The sequence below is a fragment of the Podarcis melisellensis genome (assembly GCF_964234715.1).
Source record: "Podarcis melisellensis genome assembly, chromosome: 1".
Lineage (NCBI taxonomy): Eukaryota > Metazoa > Chordata > Lepidosauria > Squamata > Lacertidae > Podarcis > Podarcis melisellensis.
In genome coordinates this window covers 105,953,277-105,969,290 of record NC_138528.1, presented here as the reverse complement: position 1 = coordinate 105,969,290, position 16,014 = coordinate 105,953,277, and the positions used below count along the sequence as shown (strand labels likewise).

Below are 16,014 nucleotides of genomic sequence, written 5' to 3'. Positions count from 1 at the left end.
ATGATTAGGCTTTCGTAACATGTTGTATTAGTTGTACAAGACTAAACCAATTGCTTCTGCTGCAGTACTAGTAAATGAGCCAAGAGGAAACGAGGACATGCATGATTTATTCCTTTTTTAAAAACAAATTGAGAAATTCTTTACCTTCCAGTCTGCTTTAGCATATCCAACATTTTGGCTTGAAACACAGGATCAACCGCCTCTACGCTGACCCCCTGGATTTGGAGAAAGATTAACAGCATAAAAATAATCTAGTTTACAGATATTTATGAAAAGACTTTTCTTGCACACACACAAATGGTTTATGATAGTAACAATCTGCTCCTGTATTACATGGTTACATGGTATTTTAGAAGTCACCTTTGAAGAATTCTAAGAATTTTATAGGACATATCATATCTAATCTCCCCGTTCTTCTCTAGGAGCTCAGAGCAGTATCAACCTCATAACATCCCTGTGAACTGAATGTAGGCTATGAACAATTTGTACAAGGCCACCCTGTGAACTTCATATACAAGCAGAAATTTAACTTTAGTCCTCCCATATCCAAAATGAACAGACAATAGCTTCTGCATTGTACTTGCTAGCAAACCTAATTTTAATGTGATGATTTAGTTGTTCAAATGTATAAAATGTTAACTATTTGCATATTTTTATAAAACCCAAGAACAATTTGTACATCTCTTAGTGTTCATTTTGTAGTCTCTGTTTACAAAAGGCTTCTGGGCAAGCCCACTGTCAATATTCAGAAGTCAATACTCATTTTCTTTGTCCTCCTGAGTATTCATGTCTGCTGCTTGGTTTCAGATTTACTACTGGTGACAAAACATCCTCCATCAGCCAGTAGTACATACATCAGTAGGAAAAAAATAGCTCAGTTGGTAGAGCATGAGACTCTCAATTTCAGGGTTGTGGGTCCAAGTCCATTGGGCAAGAAGATTCCTGCACTGCAGGGGGTTGGCCAGATGACTCTTGGGGTCCCTTCCAACACTATGATTCTTCACCATCTTGCAGTTTCATTCAATGGAACTTTCCCCAAATGATTTATGAAATAAGGGCAATGTGAGGGAATCCTCAGTAGCCCATGGTGACTTATTAGCGAAGCACTTAAGAGGACATAGCTGCTCACATCCACTTTGACTTGGACAACAGAGGTGTACAAATTGTTCTATTGATTCTGTGGGACACGTTTTAGTTGGTTCCACCTTTGGGCCACAACAAGTTGTTTGGTGGGGGCGTGTGGTTGACCACCTGGTTGCTCGATTATGCTCTCTCATAATCATACGTCTTCGCAAGAAGTAGTAGTCCTGGCCTTGAAGGAGACACAGTACTTGAGAGGCAGCCACAACAGAAAACATCCTCAGATACCAAGAACTATAACTGGTGGCTGCTCACCAATATCCGATTCCTGGGTAAAGTGTTTGAAGGGGTGGCTCTTGTAGAACTTCAGTGACTCTTAGGTGAAAATTATCCAGATCCATGACAGCTAATTTAAGGCACAGAAACTGCCTTGGTTACTTGAATATCTCAACAGTAGCAGCTTTCAGTAGCATTAACCATGGAATTGTACTAGATATGCTGAATGATTTGGGAATTGGAGCAGTGTACTTCAGCAGTTCCACTCCTCCCTGGATGGACAATTCCTTGGATGGGAGACTACTGCTCAGTGGGATCCCTTGTACTTCTGAGCATCTGCCACCCAGCTCTATTTCTCCTTATCACTGGATACAGGTAAGGCACTGGAGATGCTGGTGGCAGCAGATGCAATCCTGAATAGATTGTTTAGCCATAGTTATCCATGCCTTGCTAACATTCTACTAGTGCAATGTACTGCCTTTGAAGACTTATCAGAAACATCTTTTAGTACAAAACACATCTACCAGGTTACCAATTAGGGTTGTTTTGGGTAGTACTTAAAAACAGCCACACTGTTTCCGGACACGATTCATAACCTGTAAAGCCCTAAATGGCTATGAACCTGGCCACCTTCTACCATATGAACCTTCCTGAACCTTGTAGTTATCATGAGAGGCCCCCATGTGAACTGTGGCCCCATAAAAATGACTGGAGAGGTTATGTTTTGTATGCTCTTCCCAGAGAAGCTCACAAGATACTAATAGTGTTGTAATTTCTGTGTTAAAATCTTTTTTTTAATTCCAGGAATTTAAAAATATTGACAACATGACTTTATTTTGATGCCTCTTCTTATGTGGTTTCTCGTTTGGCTTTTGCCTGCTGCTTTTGTGATTCTACTATCTCCAAGTTTATATAGTTTATTATTATTTCTTTAAAATCCTGGAAACCTTAATGCTCAAGGGCAGCTTATAAATTCACAATCCATATATACAGGTAAGATGGGAGCAGCATCCCATAGAATTTGGGAGCACATCCTTGTAACTTGTAAACCAGCACACAGTAGTCTGTGCCTTCGAACAACTATGAGCTACAGACTCAAGTTCCATTAGTACCAAGTTACAGAGCAACTCCTAAATGTAATAGAAATATCTGAAACATAAGCTGAGCCACACTCAAAATGAATCTGATAAATAGGTTCAGAAGTACTGCTATGGATAAAGCACAATATATTTTAAATCCCACTTTCTGTGCTGTAAACAATAAAGCTTGATACTTTCTGCAATGGAACAGATCGAGCTATGAAACTGTGAGCACTATACCACTGAGGAACCCAGGTATATAAAGCTAATAACTGACATTGTCCAGTCCTTACAGACTACTATATTTCTTGCAGCCCAGATAGACATACTACAACCATCAGTATTCTTTTCACAACCATCATACATGTAGGTAAGGAAAGGATCTTGGGGTACAACTGGACATAACACATTCACTCACTGAAGAGCACTTACCGTTCCCGACTGTGGCATAGCAAACACATCAATCACTCTGACAGTATAGTCATCAACAAATTCTCCAAGCATCAGCCCCATAACTTCCATGGGAACACCAGCTCGACCATGCTTCAGCATCTGGAAAGAAGAACAAATTCTACTAAAAGTCTATTCAAGGGATACATTTGACTCTTATTCCCCAGCCCCTGCTCTGTAATGTAATAAAATGCACTTGAAATATCCATGTAACACCAAAGGTATGAAATTATTACATATTCATATCCACTCCTTTAGTACTATAATTGGCTTTATTTAATTATAAGGTCTTATTTTCTTGAAACAGCTGAAACTTCTCCATGCTATGCAAACCACTTAAAATACCCCGTTCCCCAAGGGCACATGCCACAATAACAGACAGAAATTCAATAGTTTGAATTCAAAAGACAATGGGACAGTAAGACACCTTGTTTGGATTTGAGAAGTCAAGGTACGAAAATGTTAAAAAATAGTAACATTACAACTTATGCTACGATGTTCAGATGAAGGGCAGGCAGGATATAAATTGAATAAATAATAATAATAAATAAATAAATATTGCCCAAGAATAGAAAACATTATTATTATTATTATTATTATTATTATTATTATTATATTGTTGACATTCAAGGATTACAGAAGTGTCTCACTTGTTCATAGTGGAGACAGATATATGCAGGGCTTTGTGAAATATCATCCAACAAAACACAAATACTTGCCTTCAAAAGCGCAAGGGAAGAGATGTAAACCTGTTCAGCAGTGTCAACTGCAGGAGCGTCAGTAGGAGGCCCCTAGGTAAAGAAGAAACACATCACCAAAAGGTATAAAAGGTTCGATTCTAGAAAGGCAACGCATGCACACATTCTGTCCTAGAGCCCAATTCTATAGTATCTTCCATCTCCCTCTTCTGCCCATCAGTCTCCAACTGGTCTCCCTAAAAGATTCAGCTGAATAGCAGGGGAAGCACCAAGGGCTACAAGATGAAGGAAGAAAACCTAACAAACCACCCTCCTTTGTTGTTAATACATCGAGCTATGAATCAGAAGTCTATACTTCCCACCTTGCCACTGTCACAAACTCAGTATATAGCCCTTGGCATGCCACTCTCTTGGTCTCAGCCCAGCATCTGAGCTATGAGGATAAAACTGACCAATCTTACGGGGTTGTTGAATGGAATACAGCACAATATTGTGAAATGTTCTCAACACGTTAAAGTAGCCTTTGGAAACTTTGGTTCCCATATGCTGTTGGGAGTACAACCTCCCCAAGACAGCTTAGACAATCGCCAGGGATGATGGGAGTTGCAGTCCACAAACATTTGGGGACCCAAGGTTGAAGGCTGCTTTAAAGCATCATACAAATGCTAAGTATTCTTACTGGATTAGCATGTACACACACACACACACACACACACACACGTTTCTGGATCCTGGCCAAAGTTGATAAAGAGCACTTCCCTATATAAACTAGTGATTTAGTCTAAGGAAAGGCAATTGTGTTTCTTTGATCATCTATCTACTCAGCATTTAAAAATAAAAAATAGTGTGCTTAGTGAAAATCTTATCAATGATACAGGCTTGGACTCCAATGAAGTTCTATTAGTGAATTAAATCTTGCAGGAAGTCTCCTCAGATATATATATATATATATCTCCAATTCACCAATTAACTGCATGTTTCTTACAGTGGTGTGAATATAAATGCTGCTGGGCTAGCATGATTAACTGGCACCAACACAAACACAATTTCCTTTGCTTTCCCTTTGCTTCGTCAGTTTTCAGCTAAAGAGGACCTGAAGAAAAAGGCTATGGGAGCACTTTGCAGATCCACTGGTGCAGTGAGAGAAAAATGGACCTCCAATCCCTAGGTGGAAAAGCTGTGAACAAAATACTGTGCTCTTTGCTTCATGAGTAGCTAATAAAAAATTAGCACAATTGTCCAAGGTGTGAATGATGGCCGAGGCCAGTGCTGTGTATTGCTCAAGTGGAGAATGCCAACTAGCATCTGAAAGGGGAAAAAATGCCCTTCCTGGGAAGCAAGGTGCTTCCTGTGAATGATGACAGTGGTACTAAATCTTTTTCTAAACGTGACTGGTAAGCCTAGAATAAACTCCACAGAGAATAGCTTGTACATATTGATTATCAAGGATGATGAAGAAAATCAGTTATATTTTTATTTTATTTTATAGTGTCTCGCTTCTTTTAATTATATTTGAAGCAGCAAAAAATCCATAAAAATAGGAAATAAAACAAAAAGTGTAGCAGTACTGTACATTAATGGGGGATTTTTTGGTGGGGCGGGGGGGAGAAGTTGGTGTAAACAGGAAAAGGCTTTTTACATGCCTTCCAATGACAGCAAAAATGAGTATTTACTTCTCTGGGAAGGGAATTCCAATGAAGTGGGGCCTTAATGGACAAGGACCAGCCCAAAGTCCCTGCAAATAACATCACGGTAAGAGCTGCAACTTACAACAGTAACTCTCAGCTGATGTCAATGGGCTGCACAACTCTGCATTAATAGATGCTTCCTGAAAGGCACCATGAAAATAATCATCAGAATTCTTTGGGACTGCAGAGACTTAGGGGAGGCATATCCTGAACTCCACCACTGACCAGGGAACCAACAGCCACTAGAAGACTGCAACCCCTGCCTCCCAGGAATAGCATCCTGGAAACTTGGTCCCACCCATCCAGCAGTGAATGAGAAGCTGCTCCAATGCTTGCTTTCCTCTCCCTTCCCATTCCTACTTATTTGCTACATTTCAATCCCACTTCAGACAGTATTTTCTTCCATAGTAGCTCACATCAATTGAGGGCGGCTGTCAAGCTTACAAGCTGGACATAAATTTCCACTGAATATGAAGGTAAGAGAAAATTGCGGGGGAAATGGATGGGTACCATAGGTGGCATACAACACCTGTCAGAATTTTAAAAAATCAATACAAACTATTCACTGAAATGTCTGAAATGTGGAATATAATTGGGAGACTTTTTTATCATGTGTGGTGGAAGTGGGAACTGGCAAAAAAAAAGTTTGGGAAAAGATAAGTATTCAAATAATCAAAATCTTTGGGTACAAAGTTCCTTGCCAACCACTTTTGTTCTTGCTAAACTATGTGAAGGGTGCAGTAAGACTGCAACAAAGAATTAATATCATATATGATAAACTGCCACTATGATTATATATATGCCAACGTGAAGGCAGCCATCCATTCCATCTGCAACCAAATGGCTATGAAAAGGTTTTCCACATATGCAGTCAATGGCAAAACTGACTTATTATTTAAGGAATAAGTAGGGAGAAAAATTGGAGAAAATTTATTTCATAGGGTATGTATCAAAATGGTTGTGGTTTTTCACTCTCTCTCTTTTTGCGTTACTAAAATGTCTGTAGGTTAATGGTTCATTTGCTTTTCGTTTCCCCTATAAGGTAACAGAGATTTATGCAATTTTATTTTTTTTAATTTTCTGTATATATTGTTTCAGACTGGCTTTAAATTATCAGGTGACAATGAAAGATATAATAAATTTCAAAACCAAAATGTGCAGCAAAAAATCCTTATTAGCTAAAAAGACAAAGTCACACATGGAAAGAGGAATGGAGTGAAAAGGTAGAGGAGGTCACCAGTTCTTTAAGGCCAGCATGAATCAGCAACTGTGAGAAAGCATTGCTATCCATTTCTGGCCAGACCTTGATGGTGTTCTTGCTTGAACAGCAGGTGGCGGCTCTTTGGCTGATGAATGGGACCTTTCCCCGATGCTTCTGCAGCCCCACAGCACCTGGAGCTCAGTATTCTTTCCAGCAGTGTCCTGGGAAGCAAAGCTCCTCCTCCTCTGGCTGATGGGATGGGAGTGCAGCCTCCCAGAGACCTTTGGTCCCCAACCTATAGCAGAGGCCAACATACACTGCCCTTTAGCTCTGCAGTCCAAGGGGGATTGAGATAATTTGTTCCTTTTGTTATCATATCTATTAGGGAACTTGAAGGCAAGGATTGGCAACTTTTAATTTATGACTAGTGCTTACCACCACTGGGTTGCATCCAACAAAGTCTTTGTGTCGGTGCAAGGAGTTCCACTTTCACAACTGGCCTAGTGCCCCTCCAAATCTGCTCCACAACAGATTGGGGTGGGGTACAGAAAGAGGAAGGCCAAGTCCCTAGGCAGAAGTCATGGCACTAACCAGGTGACTTTAAACTAGACACATACAACCTGTTGTCATCAGCTGGAATAGTGTGGAAAACCAACATGCTGAAGATAATTTGGAGTAAGTAACTTGAGCAAAAGATGTATGTGTCTGGAAACTGAAAAAGGGGCAAAGGAGTATAATGGGATTTGGTAGAACATTTTCCGCAAGGACAGAAACTATTTGTAGTATGAGATCTAGGGGGCAGTAGCACAGAAGCAAGGAAAGGGAATTGTAACTTCTTGCCAATGGCCTATAGCAGGGGTGCACAACCTGCGGCCCTCCAGATGTTGTTGGACTGTTGATGAGAGTTGTAGTCCAGAAACACCTGCAGGGCAGCAGGATGTGCACCCCTGGCCTACAGAGACCTCTATCACCCCATACCATTGTCCATAACTTTGAGCCACCAATGTCTATTAGATAATCCCAAACCTTTCTGGGGTAAAACTGCAATAGCTATTTCTATAGCCTCTTGAAAAAGCTCAGAATATGCGCTAAATATTCTGATTTAATCAATCTCTCAATTGATACTTATACTACATATTACTATTGACGTTTATAGCAACTCAGTTAAGAGTGCTACTTTTAAAAAATTCAACTATAATGCTTGTTTATGCCCAACACTATTGCTGCAGTCAGCTAATACTAGAATGTGAGTCGTTCAAGTATTTCATATTTTTACCTGAAGTGGAACGACACTTTCTACACTCTAGGCCTTCACACATTGCTACTTTGCCCTCAGTGGTGTTCACAACGTCCCTTAATTTAGCCACAAGTTGTCACTATGCATGAACACACTACCCCGCCTCTACTTTTGTTAGAACTGCTAAAGATAATATCCCTAAGGTACTTTACATAGCAAAAGTGCAATGTACTCAGTCAAAATACAGACTCAATACACCCTACTCTCAAATATTCTAAGTGATAGAGAACTATTATATATCAATTATACTTCTTAAGCTTGCTTAGTGTGGCTACCCTTAAATGTTGCCAATGTGGATACATTTTCATATTTACTTTAAAAACAAAACAAAACAAAACACATTCAACTGTACAGTGGTACCTCGGGTTAAGAACTTAATTCGTTCCAGAGGTATGCTCTTAACCTGAAACGGTTCTTAACCTTTTGCCAATGGGGCCTCCCGCTGCCGCTGCAATGCAATTTCTGTTCTTATCCTGGGGCAAAGTTCTGGAGCAACCACTTCCTGGTTAGTGGAGTTTGTAACCCTAAGCGTCTGTAACCCGAGGTACCACTATATGATTGCAATCCCAAGTGCAGTCTTGTATTTAAGGACAAGCTTTATAGCCAGAGATGCAAGGAATTGCTGAGCAGGGAAGTGCAGTGGGTGGCTGAAGAAGAGACAAAGTTTCTGGTCCTCTTCTGACAGGACACTGCAGGCTAGTACAGTGGTACCTTGGTTTACGAACTTAATCCGTTCCGGAAGTCTGTTCTTAAACCAAAGCGTCCTTAAACCAAGGCATGCTTTCCCATAGCAGTGGGGGGGGGGCTCAATTTACAAATGGAACACACTCAACATGTTCTGCTTCCAAGGCAAAGTTCACAAACCAAAACCCCTACTTCCGGGTTTGCAGCATTCTTAATCCAGGTTGTTCATAAACTAAGCTGTTCTTAAACCAAGGTGCCACTGTAGCTGCTGTGGACTTCTTTAAAAGGCTGCCCAATACCGACCAGTTGTTGACCTTTTTTTAGGATTGCAATTGTCGAGGTTTATTTACGATTTTAACCCAGAAAATAAACTGCCACAGGGGCCAGATTAAACCAACTGGCGGGCCAGATTAGGCCCCCAAAACAGACTTTGGACATGCCTGTACTAAAGACAGTGGTACCTTGGTTTACAACCATAATCTGTTCCGGAGGTCTGTTTGTAAACCGAAACAGGTTGTAACCCAAGGTGCGCTAGTGGGGCCTCAAAAAAAAAAATTAGTTCGTAATAATTAAAAAAAAGGTTGTAATCCAAAAAAAGGTTGCAAACCAGGACACACTTCCGGGTTTGACGTGTTTGTAATTCCAAAACGTATGCAAACCAAGACGTATGCAAACCAAGGTACCACTGTAGCCTGAAAACCTATAGCAAAGAAATAGTTGGTTGTGGTTTTGTTCTGATACAAAATGCCAGAAATCTGGACAAGTATTTAAACCAGTATTTTAAAATCAGATGAATTTAAAGAAAAACTTCTCCCAATGACAGCTAGTCTTAAAATGTTCAGCCTCATGAAGAAAAGCAGTAACGCAGCAAACTTCCTTCAAAAAAAGGGGGAAGAAGCTAAACATAGAAGCCGATTATTTAATTTATACTGAAGAATGGTGTCTACAGAATGCCCTCTGAAAGTTGCAAGGAACACTGAATCTTCTTAAATCCATACCATAACCAATTCCTTTGCACGCTACTGTGCATATCTGTAAGCTTGTTAATATGTTAACAAAATATATCTATAAACCCCAAACTGTCAGGGGGACTCATGCTGCCCCCCTTTTTACCTTCCAGCAATGTTAATGAAGGTGCATGCGGCCTGAACACTGAATTGTTAGATTACACATCAACCCTCATCTGCCAGTCATTTCCCATTCCAACCAGTAATCTACAAAGGTGACAAAAAGTAAATATACTTTTCTCCGATATACCAGATGCATCAAATTCCCCTGAGATTCAATGTGCTAACACCACCACCAAGGACTGAAACTGAAGCAAGCCTTTAATTTGGTCCTTTACTTTTAACTAAAATAAGCCATTAAAAAAAAAAGAACTTTATTATTTTTTAAAAAAACCAACATTAAAGTTCTTTTGTACCCAATGCATACAAAGCAAAAGGGGAAAATCAATCCCGATTATACTTTTAAGAGGAGAAACAGATGCTTCTTCCTGACTAAACTGTCTACCAAGTGTTAGTCAGTGAACTGACCTGCCTGCAGGGCAATCATATCAGTCGTAAGCCGTATCAATCATTTCCTTTAAGCCCTCGCTTATTAGAGAATGGAGGATTTAAGGTAGACTCACACTATTAAAATTCATTTCTTTTATCAACATTTAGCAACATAAAATGCCTCCAAAAGCCCAAACGAGCAAAGATAACATAATCAGCTCACAAATCAATCAAATGGGGTTAACATGAGACACTACTTTTCTTCAGGAGCATTCAGATATGATCCAGTTATAAAAACTGTGACTTTTCCTTGGGCAGCCCTTGTTGACTAAGTGTTAAAAAAAGGCATTTGCCATTATAACAGCATAAAACTAACGCCTCAGAGTGTTACCTACTCAGGCCTTTTAGCAAATTTGTTAACACTTTTAGGTATATTACTCCACCTTTCTCTTAGTGTGAACTGGTATCAATTATTTAGCCAGTTTTATTATGTTATTAGAATACCTGCTGATTAATCATGAGTCACTTTAGAACACTGCCCTTCACTTGCATCATGCATTTCTTCTCTTAAATACAAGAGATGCAAGATTAAACAACTGGCAAAGCTACAAAAATGAACACCATCAACCTGCAGAGAAAAAATTGATACTTCACTCTGAGTATTGTCTGACTCCAGAGTACTTTAAAAAAAAAAATTTTAAGCCCATAAACATTTTTAAAAATGGGACAATAAAAAAAATCCAATTGATGCCGAAATCAGTACAAATGAGCTCTCCACAGCTAAACTAAATTCTTATATGAGAGACGGTGAGATCGGAACCAACTCCAACCTTTATTTTCACAATTAAAACCCCTTAAAAAATAAACACAACAAAACAGACACAAGCAAATGTACAACTATCCAACACTGTCATGTTTATTCTTACCCAGCAAAGTAAAAAAGGGAACCTTTTAATACTTAATTTTGTGAGTATTAAACAACTAGTGTGAAAAACAAGATGCATGTAAACTATTTCTACTGCCTCTGCTTCAATGACTAGCTGAGACAACCTGTTATAGGAGGTGTTAATTGGCAATAGGAGTGCAAGTCAGAAGCATGTTCCCCATCGTCCTAACCCAGCAAGGCTAGGTCATTAAAGTGGAAATGAATTCTTTCATGCTGACTTAACTCTTGGAGTGCAGATTTTCAGCTGTTACACCTACAGACAATTGAGAGTGTGTGTTAAACCACTCGCCTCTAAAGAAGAACCCCTCTATATCGTGTATAATTTATATTTTATTATTCATGGAACTTATTCATTAAAAAATATAAATAAGTTTAAAGGGTTTTTAAAGCATTAATGCATACCTCCCTATATGCAGTTTCAGAATATATATATATATATATATATATAGGCATTGCAATCTGTATACTTGGGGAAAAGAGTGTAAGACAAGTGGTTTTTCTTAACAAAGGTTAAATAATGCTAAAATCCCAAGGTAAAATTTGTGTTTAATCCCATCAATAGTTGTTAAAATCATCTGTACACTCCTATGGTTTTATCTCTGCTCATGTTTTATATTTGCAAGGCAGGGAAAATTTGGGTGTTCACGTATTTAGATATTTCTATACCACCATCACCATATGGTCACAGGGCAACGTGCAGCATATTAAAACACACCTCTACATATTTCTAAAGCCAATTAAAACATCAATACAAAGTAGACACAGCATAAACTAAAATGAGAAAATCATGAAACAGCAACGGGTGCAATACCAAACTACCCTCAAAAAAGTTACACTTCACCTCCAAAAGCCTGGCAAAAAGGTATATCTTTACATTCCTCCTAAAAGAGTGTAATGGTGAGGTGAAACACATCTCAGTGGGAAGAACATTCCAATGTTTTGGCGCCACCACTGATAAAGCCCTACTATGGGTTCTTGCACTGCTGACCCTGTGCTGGACAGGGACCATCAGATGGGCTTCAATGGTTGATCTTAAAGACCATGCTGGATTGGAATAGGAGGTGTTCAAAGTACAGTACACACATCTAAGCAATACCATATGCAGCCAGTGTGTGAGACTAGGTTTAGTTCAGATTCCTGCTCAGACATGAGGCTTAGTGGATGAGGTTGGGCCAGTTGCTATCTTGGTGCCCAAACTCTCTTGACTGCATTGTTGCAAGGAGACGATGGAGTGCACATCACACTAACTTCTTGGTGGAAGGGTGAGCTAAAGGACAAAGAACCTCTACCTACCACAAAAAACAGTATTGTCCAAAAAAACCCTGTAATTATTACCTACACACAGAACATAGCAGTAAGATGTGCTCAGACACTCTTTTCAATTAATGCTTTACAAAAATCTTTTCTGAAATGAGATGAACAGCATCTTGCTAGAAATGTCCACTTTTGTTGTCCTTTAGAGCTAGGGATATATACATTAGCGAACTAGAGGAAGCCAACACACCCCAGTGACGAGCAGCAGACAATGTACCAAAGAAATCTAAAAAGGGCAATTCTCCAAGAGTTTTCAAGCATCAAAATGCCATTCCACACTAGGCAACACACTTAAAATGACTAGTCCCACTATTTGGCTCAGAGGAAAGAACTTAAGTCCATTTGCTTTTTCATGAGACAAATGTTTAGATGCCATCTGTAGAGATTACTGGTGGACAGTCATATGAAGGGAATTTACTTTCTGAAACATTTATAAGGAGACCGTAAGGAGCACTGAAGCTGACTGAAAACATATGCTCAGTAAGCACTATTAAAATTTACAGAAAAAGGAAACAAAGAAGAGTATATAGCATCAATGTGTTATTCTAGAAATACTAGAATGTTCTAAAAAAAAAAAAATCTTCTCCAGTCCATTAGAAGCAATTTTGTCAAAATTACATATACACATATATATGAGATTCTCTGTTGCTCTAAAAAACATATGATTAAGTCAAGAGATCCTGGAATACTGTTCATGTGTACATTCTACAAAACTGGATGTTATAAAGCTTAAAATCTTAGTTAAAATATCCCATGAGAATGGACAATTAATATAAACCTGCAAAAAAGTAAAACTTTACGAATGGGAGAATGCATACAGCTTGATACAGGGAACTCAACAAAATGTATGAAAAATGCTGCCTGTGCTTTCAAAAGTCTACTGGAGGTCATTTGTATCTGAATCCTTGTCTTAAAAAAACCCCAATAACCCGATACTTGTATACTTTCCTTGCTTGGATATTTTCAATATTTATGGAAGCTTTGTGATTTCCACTGCAGGGGACAAAGCCAGTGCTGCCCCCCCCCCCGACCTACCATGACATTTAGCTCAGCTATTTCACCGAGAACACACAGAAGCCATTTTACCATAGGCGTGGGTGGGAGGGACTCATTCCACATCCTGCTGTGTCTCAAGCTGAAGGGGAGATGCATATTCACCCCTTCCTCCCTCTGTGTGAGGAAGGCTTTGCATGCATAGGATCGGCTGGCTTAGCTCAAAACATAGGAAGAAGTAGGCAGGTTAAGAGCCAAGAAACACTTTCGTGCCTTCCTCAATCTTCCAAAAGGTTGAAATCCTCTGCAAATTTTGGGGGTTTAGGAAATGTAGAGGAGGAAACAACTTGATTTCCTGCCCTTTCCCACTAAAGGGGTATCAATACAATAGGCTGCTTACAGGCATTTATTTTTTCAGAATCCTGAACTGATTCAATGATTGAGGTAAGGTACCCAGTGTTCTTGATGATGTGATAGCCTGTTAGAAAAGGAGACAATAGTAATCTCCTGACCCCAAGGTTTCCTGAGTCCAGTTCAGGAATGCAGAGTTCCCAGCATGAGAACAGATACTGCTTAAAGCTTTCTTTATGTCCTTCCTCATATATCTTGGCTTTTTTAAGAGGTTACTTGAGGAAAGAGGTGGGCCAACATACTTCTGCACACCTCTCCTCTGGGCTTTTCATTAATGCTTTAGAACCTGACCATGCACACATTGACTCAAGAGTCAGTCCCACTGACTGAGGAATATGCCACATTAAATTAAATTAGAATTAGCATAGGATTGCAAGCCATATCTGAATGGGTATGGATGACCAAAAACGTCCATACCCATTCAGATTATTAACATCAATTCTGCCGTACTCTTCTGATCCACTAGCAGCAGAGCTTAACAGGAAATTAACGACACTCCTGAAACCCATTTTTTTTTAAAAATCAAACAATAGAACATTAAAAAGAAACTTTTAACAATATATGCCTGGTAACCACAATGCCAGGATGCAAGTTCCTGAAGTGTAAGAAAGACCCAACGCGTTTATGGTTCAAGACAAGTTAGAAGAATGCTTGCCTTCAGATTTTTCAACAGATCGTTCATCTGTCATTGTAAAACACACAAAAGGAAACAGTGCCTGTGAGTTCAACTTCTCCATACATTAGATCAGCATGTACAACAGGATTTTTAGATCAGTGGCAGGTCTCTTAGGTGCTACAGGTTTTATCAATGAGTTCTTTAAAAAAAAAAAAAAAGGAAAGAGTTTCTACAGAATCAAGCAGTGCAGCACTTGAAACCTCTTTCAAAGTGACAGTTTTCAAGTGCCATGTACAATGCCCTAATCTGGAAGTGTCCCAGCTAACCCATCTGATCAACAATTTCACAGATGGAAGCACTTGATGCCTAATTGGCAAGCCCATTATTCAAACAAAATAGCTATTTGCAATTCTTGCTTCTTTATTTCCAGTTGAAGTGCTAACGCGGCTAAGAGACAGGTCACCCCTCCCCCCCCCCGCTCCATTCTAAAAGAAGTGGTCCACCTTTACATGTATTCCCAGAAGACACCACTTAAAAGCATCTAGCCAAAATTGCAATAAGCAAATATGGCAAGATGCTATGTTCTGCATTCAAGGACAGACTTAGCTGGCGTTGCAGTTACTCTTTTTGAGGGCTGTATACAGTGTTACTCTGGGTTATTTACCCACCCACCCGCATCATCATGTCACCAGCTGTCAGTGCTATTGTGCACTAGAAATGACATTTCAGAATTCAGAAAAGGAAATGCAGTGAGAAGAAATGTTTAATTTACATTAATAAATTATATCAGTAAATTCCAAATCCTTAGTCAACACAAGGTAATTGTACAGTTACCCCCTATAGCCCAGGTGTAGGCAAAAGGAATATAGGCATTTACTGGTAGATGTCTAGGTGGTTAGCAATAGAACAGCAAGGGGCTCTGGCTCCAAATTGTTGGAACAGCAGCAAAAACAAAACAAAAAAGTCTTTTTCCATCTAAATTAGGCTGCTGATATTAAGAAAGCAGATCAGGGGTGCATTTTGGCGTGACAGGAACTCAGCTCAAATCACTACAGGTACTGAAAACACATTATTAGGCTCTGAATGCACTCAGAAGCAGAATCATTTTTTAAATCCTCATTGTGCGTCTATTGTATATAGCTCCTGTTAGTAGATCTTGGGGTTCTAGAAAAAAACAAAGTAGGCTGGCCAAGCCTAAATCATGCCCACTCCTGCTGCAACCCAGTGGAGAAACCCCTCCTTATCAGCCCTGTACACAAAAGACATGAGCAAACATGGCTGTTGACAACACAAATCTTTCATTATAAAAGCCATCAGTCTTATTTGAGCAGTCCCCATACTGCTCCCTGGAAAGAATGGCTATGAGCCAGGCCCAGGTTCTCAGCCACAATTCCACCTTTTGTAAAGCAGGAAAATTTTTATTCATTAAATTTATATCCTACTTTTCCTACCAAATAGTGCTCAGAGCAGCTAATGTAAGATCCAGTGATACTGCATGAGGTTTTTTGGTTTTTACAATCAAGCAGTATATAAATTTTATGAAACTGATAAGTAAACACCCAATAATTAAAATGACCATTATAACAATGACAGCGCCTAAATGCACCAATTCCCTGCCAAAGGCCTGGCCAAACAAAATGATGATGATCTTCTGCATGCGACTGTTAAAAGACTGTTAAAAGAAAAATATCCAAGGCAGAAAATGTTGCATTTATTACACTTTCAAAGGAAGAAGCTATTTAAGGGGAGATCTGCTCCAACGCTTATTTATTCTATTGTACCTCC

General features: G+C 39.4%; 1 protein-coding gene across 1 annotated transcript in view; it reads right to left on the bottom strand.

The window, feature by feature from the left end:
* PSMD14 (proteasome 26S subunit, non-ATPase 14) overlaps positions 1-16,014 on the bottom strand; it is a 58,963-nt gene that overhangs the window by 32,090 nt on the left and 10,859 nt on the right. Inside the window, exons 5-7 of the mRNA XM_081930105.1 lie at positions 3,605-3,676; positions 2,868-2,987; positions 145-215 (exon numbers count right to left, since the gene is read on the bottom strand). Coding sequence (XP_081786231.1) covers positions 145-215; positions 2,868-2,987; positions 3,605-3,676 — 263 coding nt within the window. The remainder of the gene's footprint in view (positions 1-144; positions 216-2,867; positions 2,988-3,604; positions 3,677-16,014) is intronic.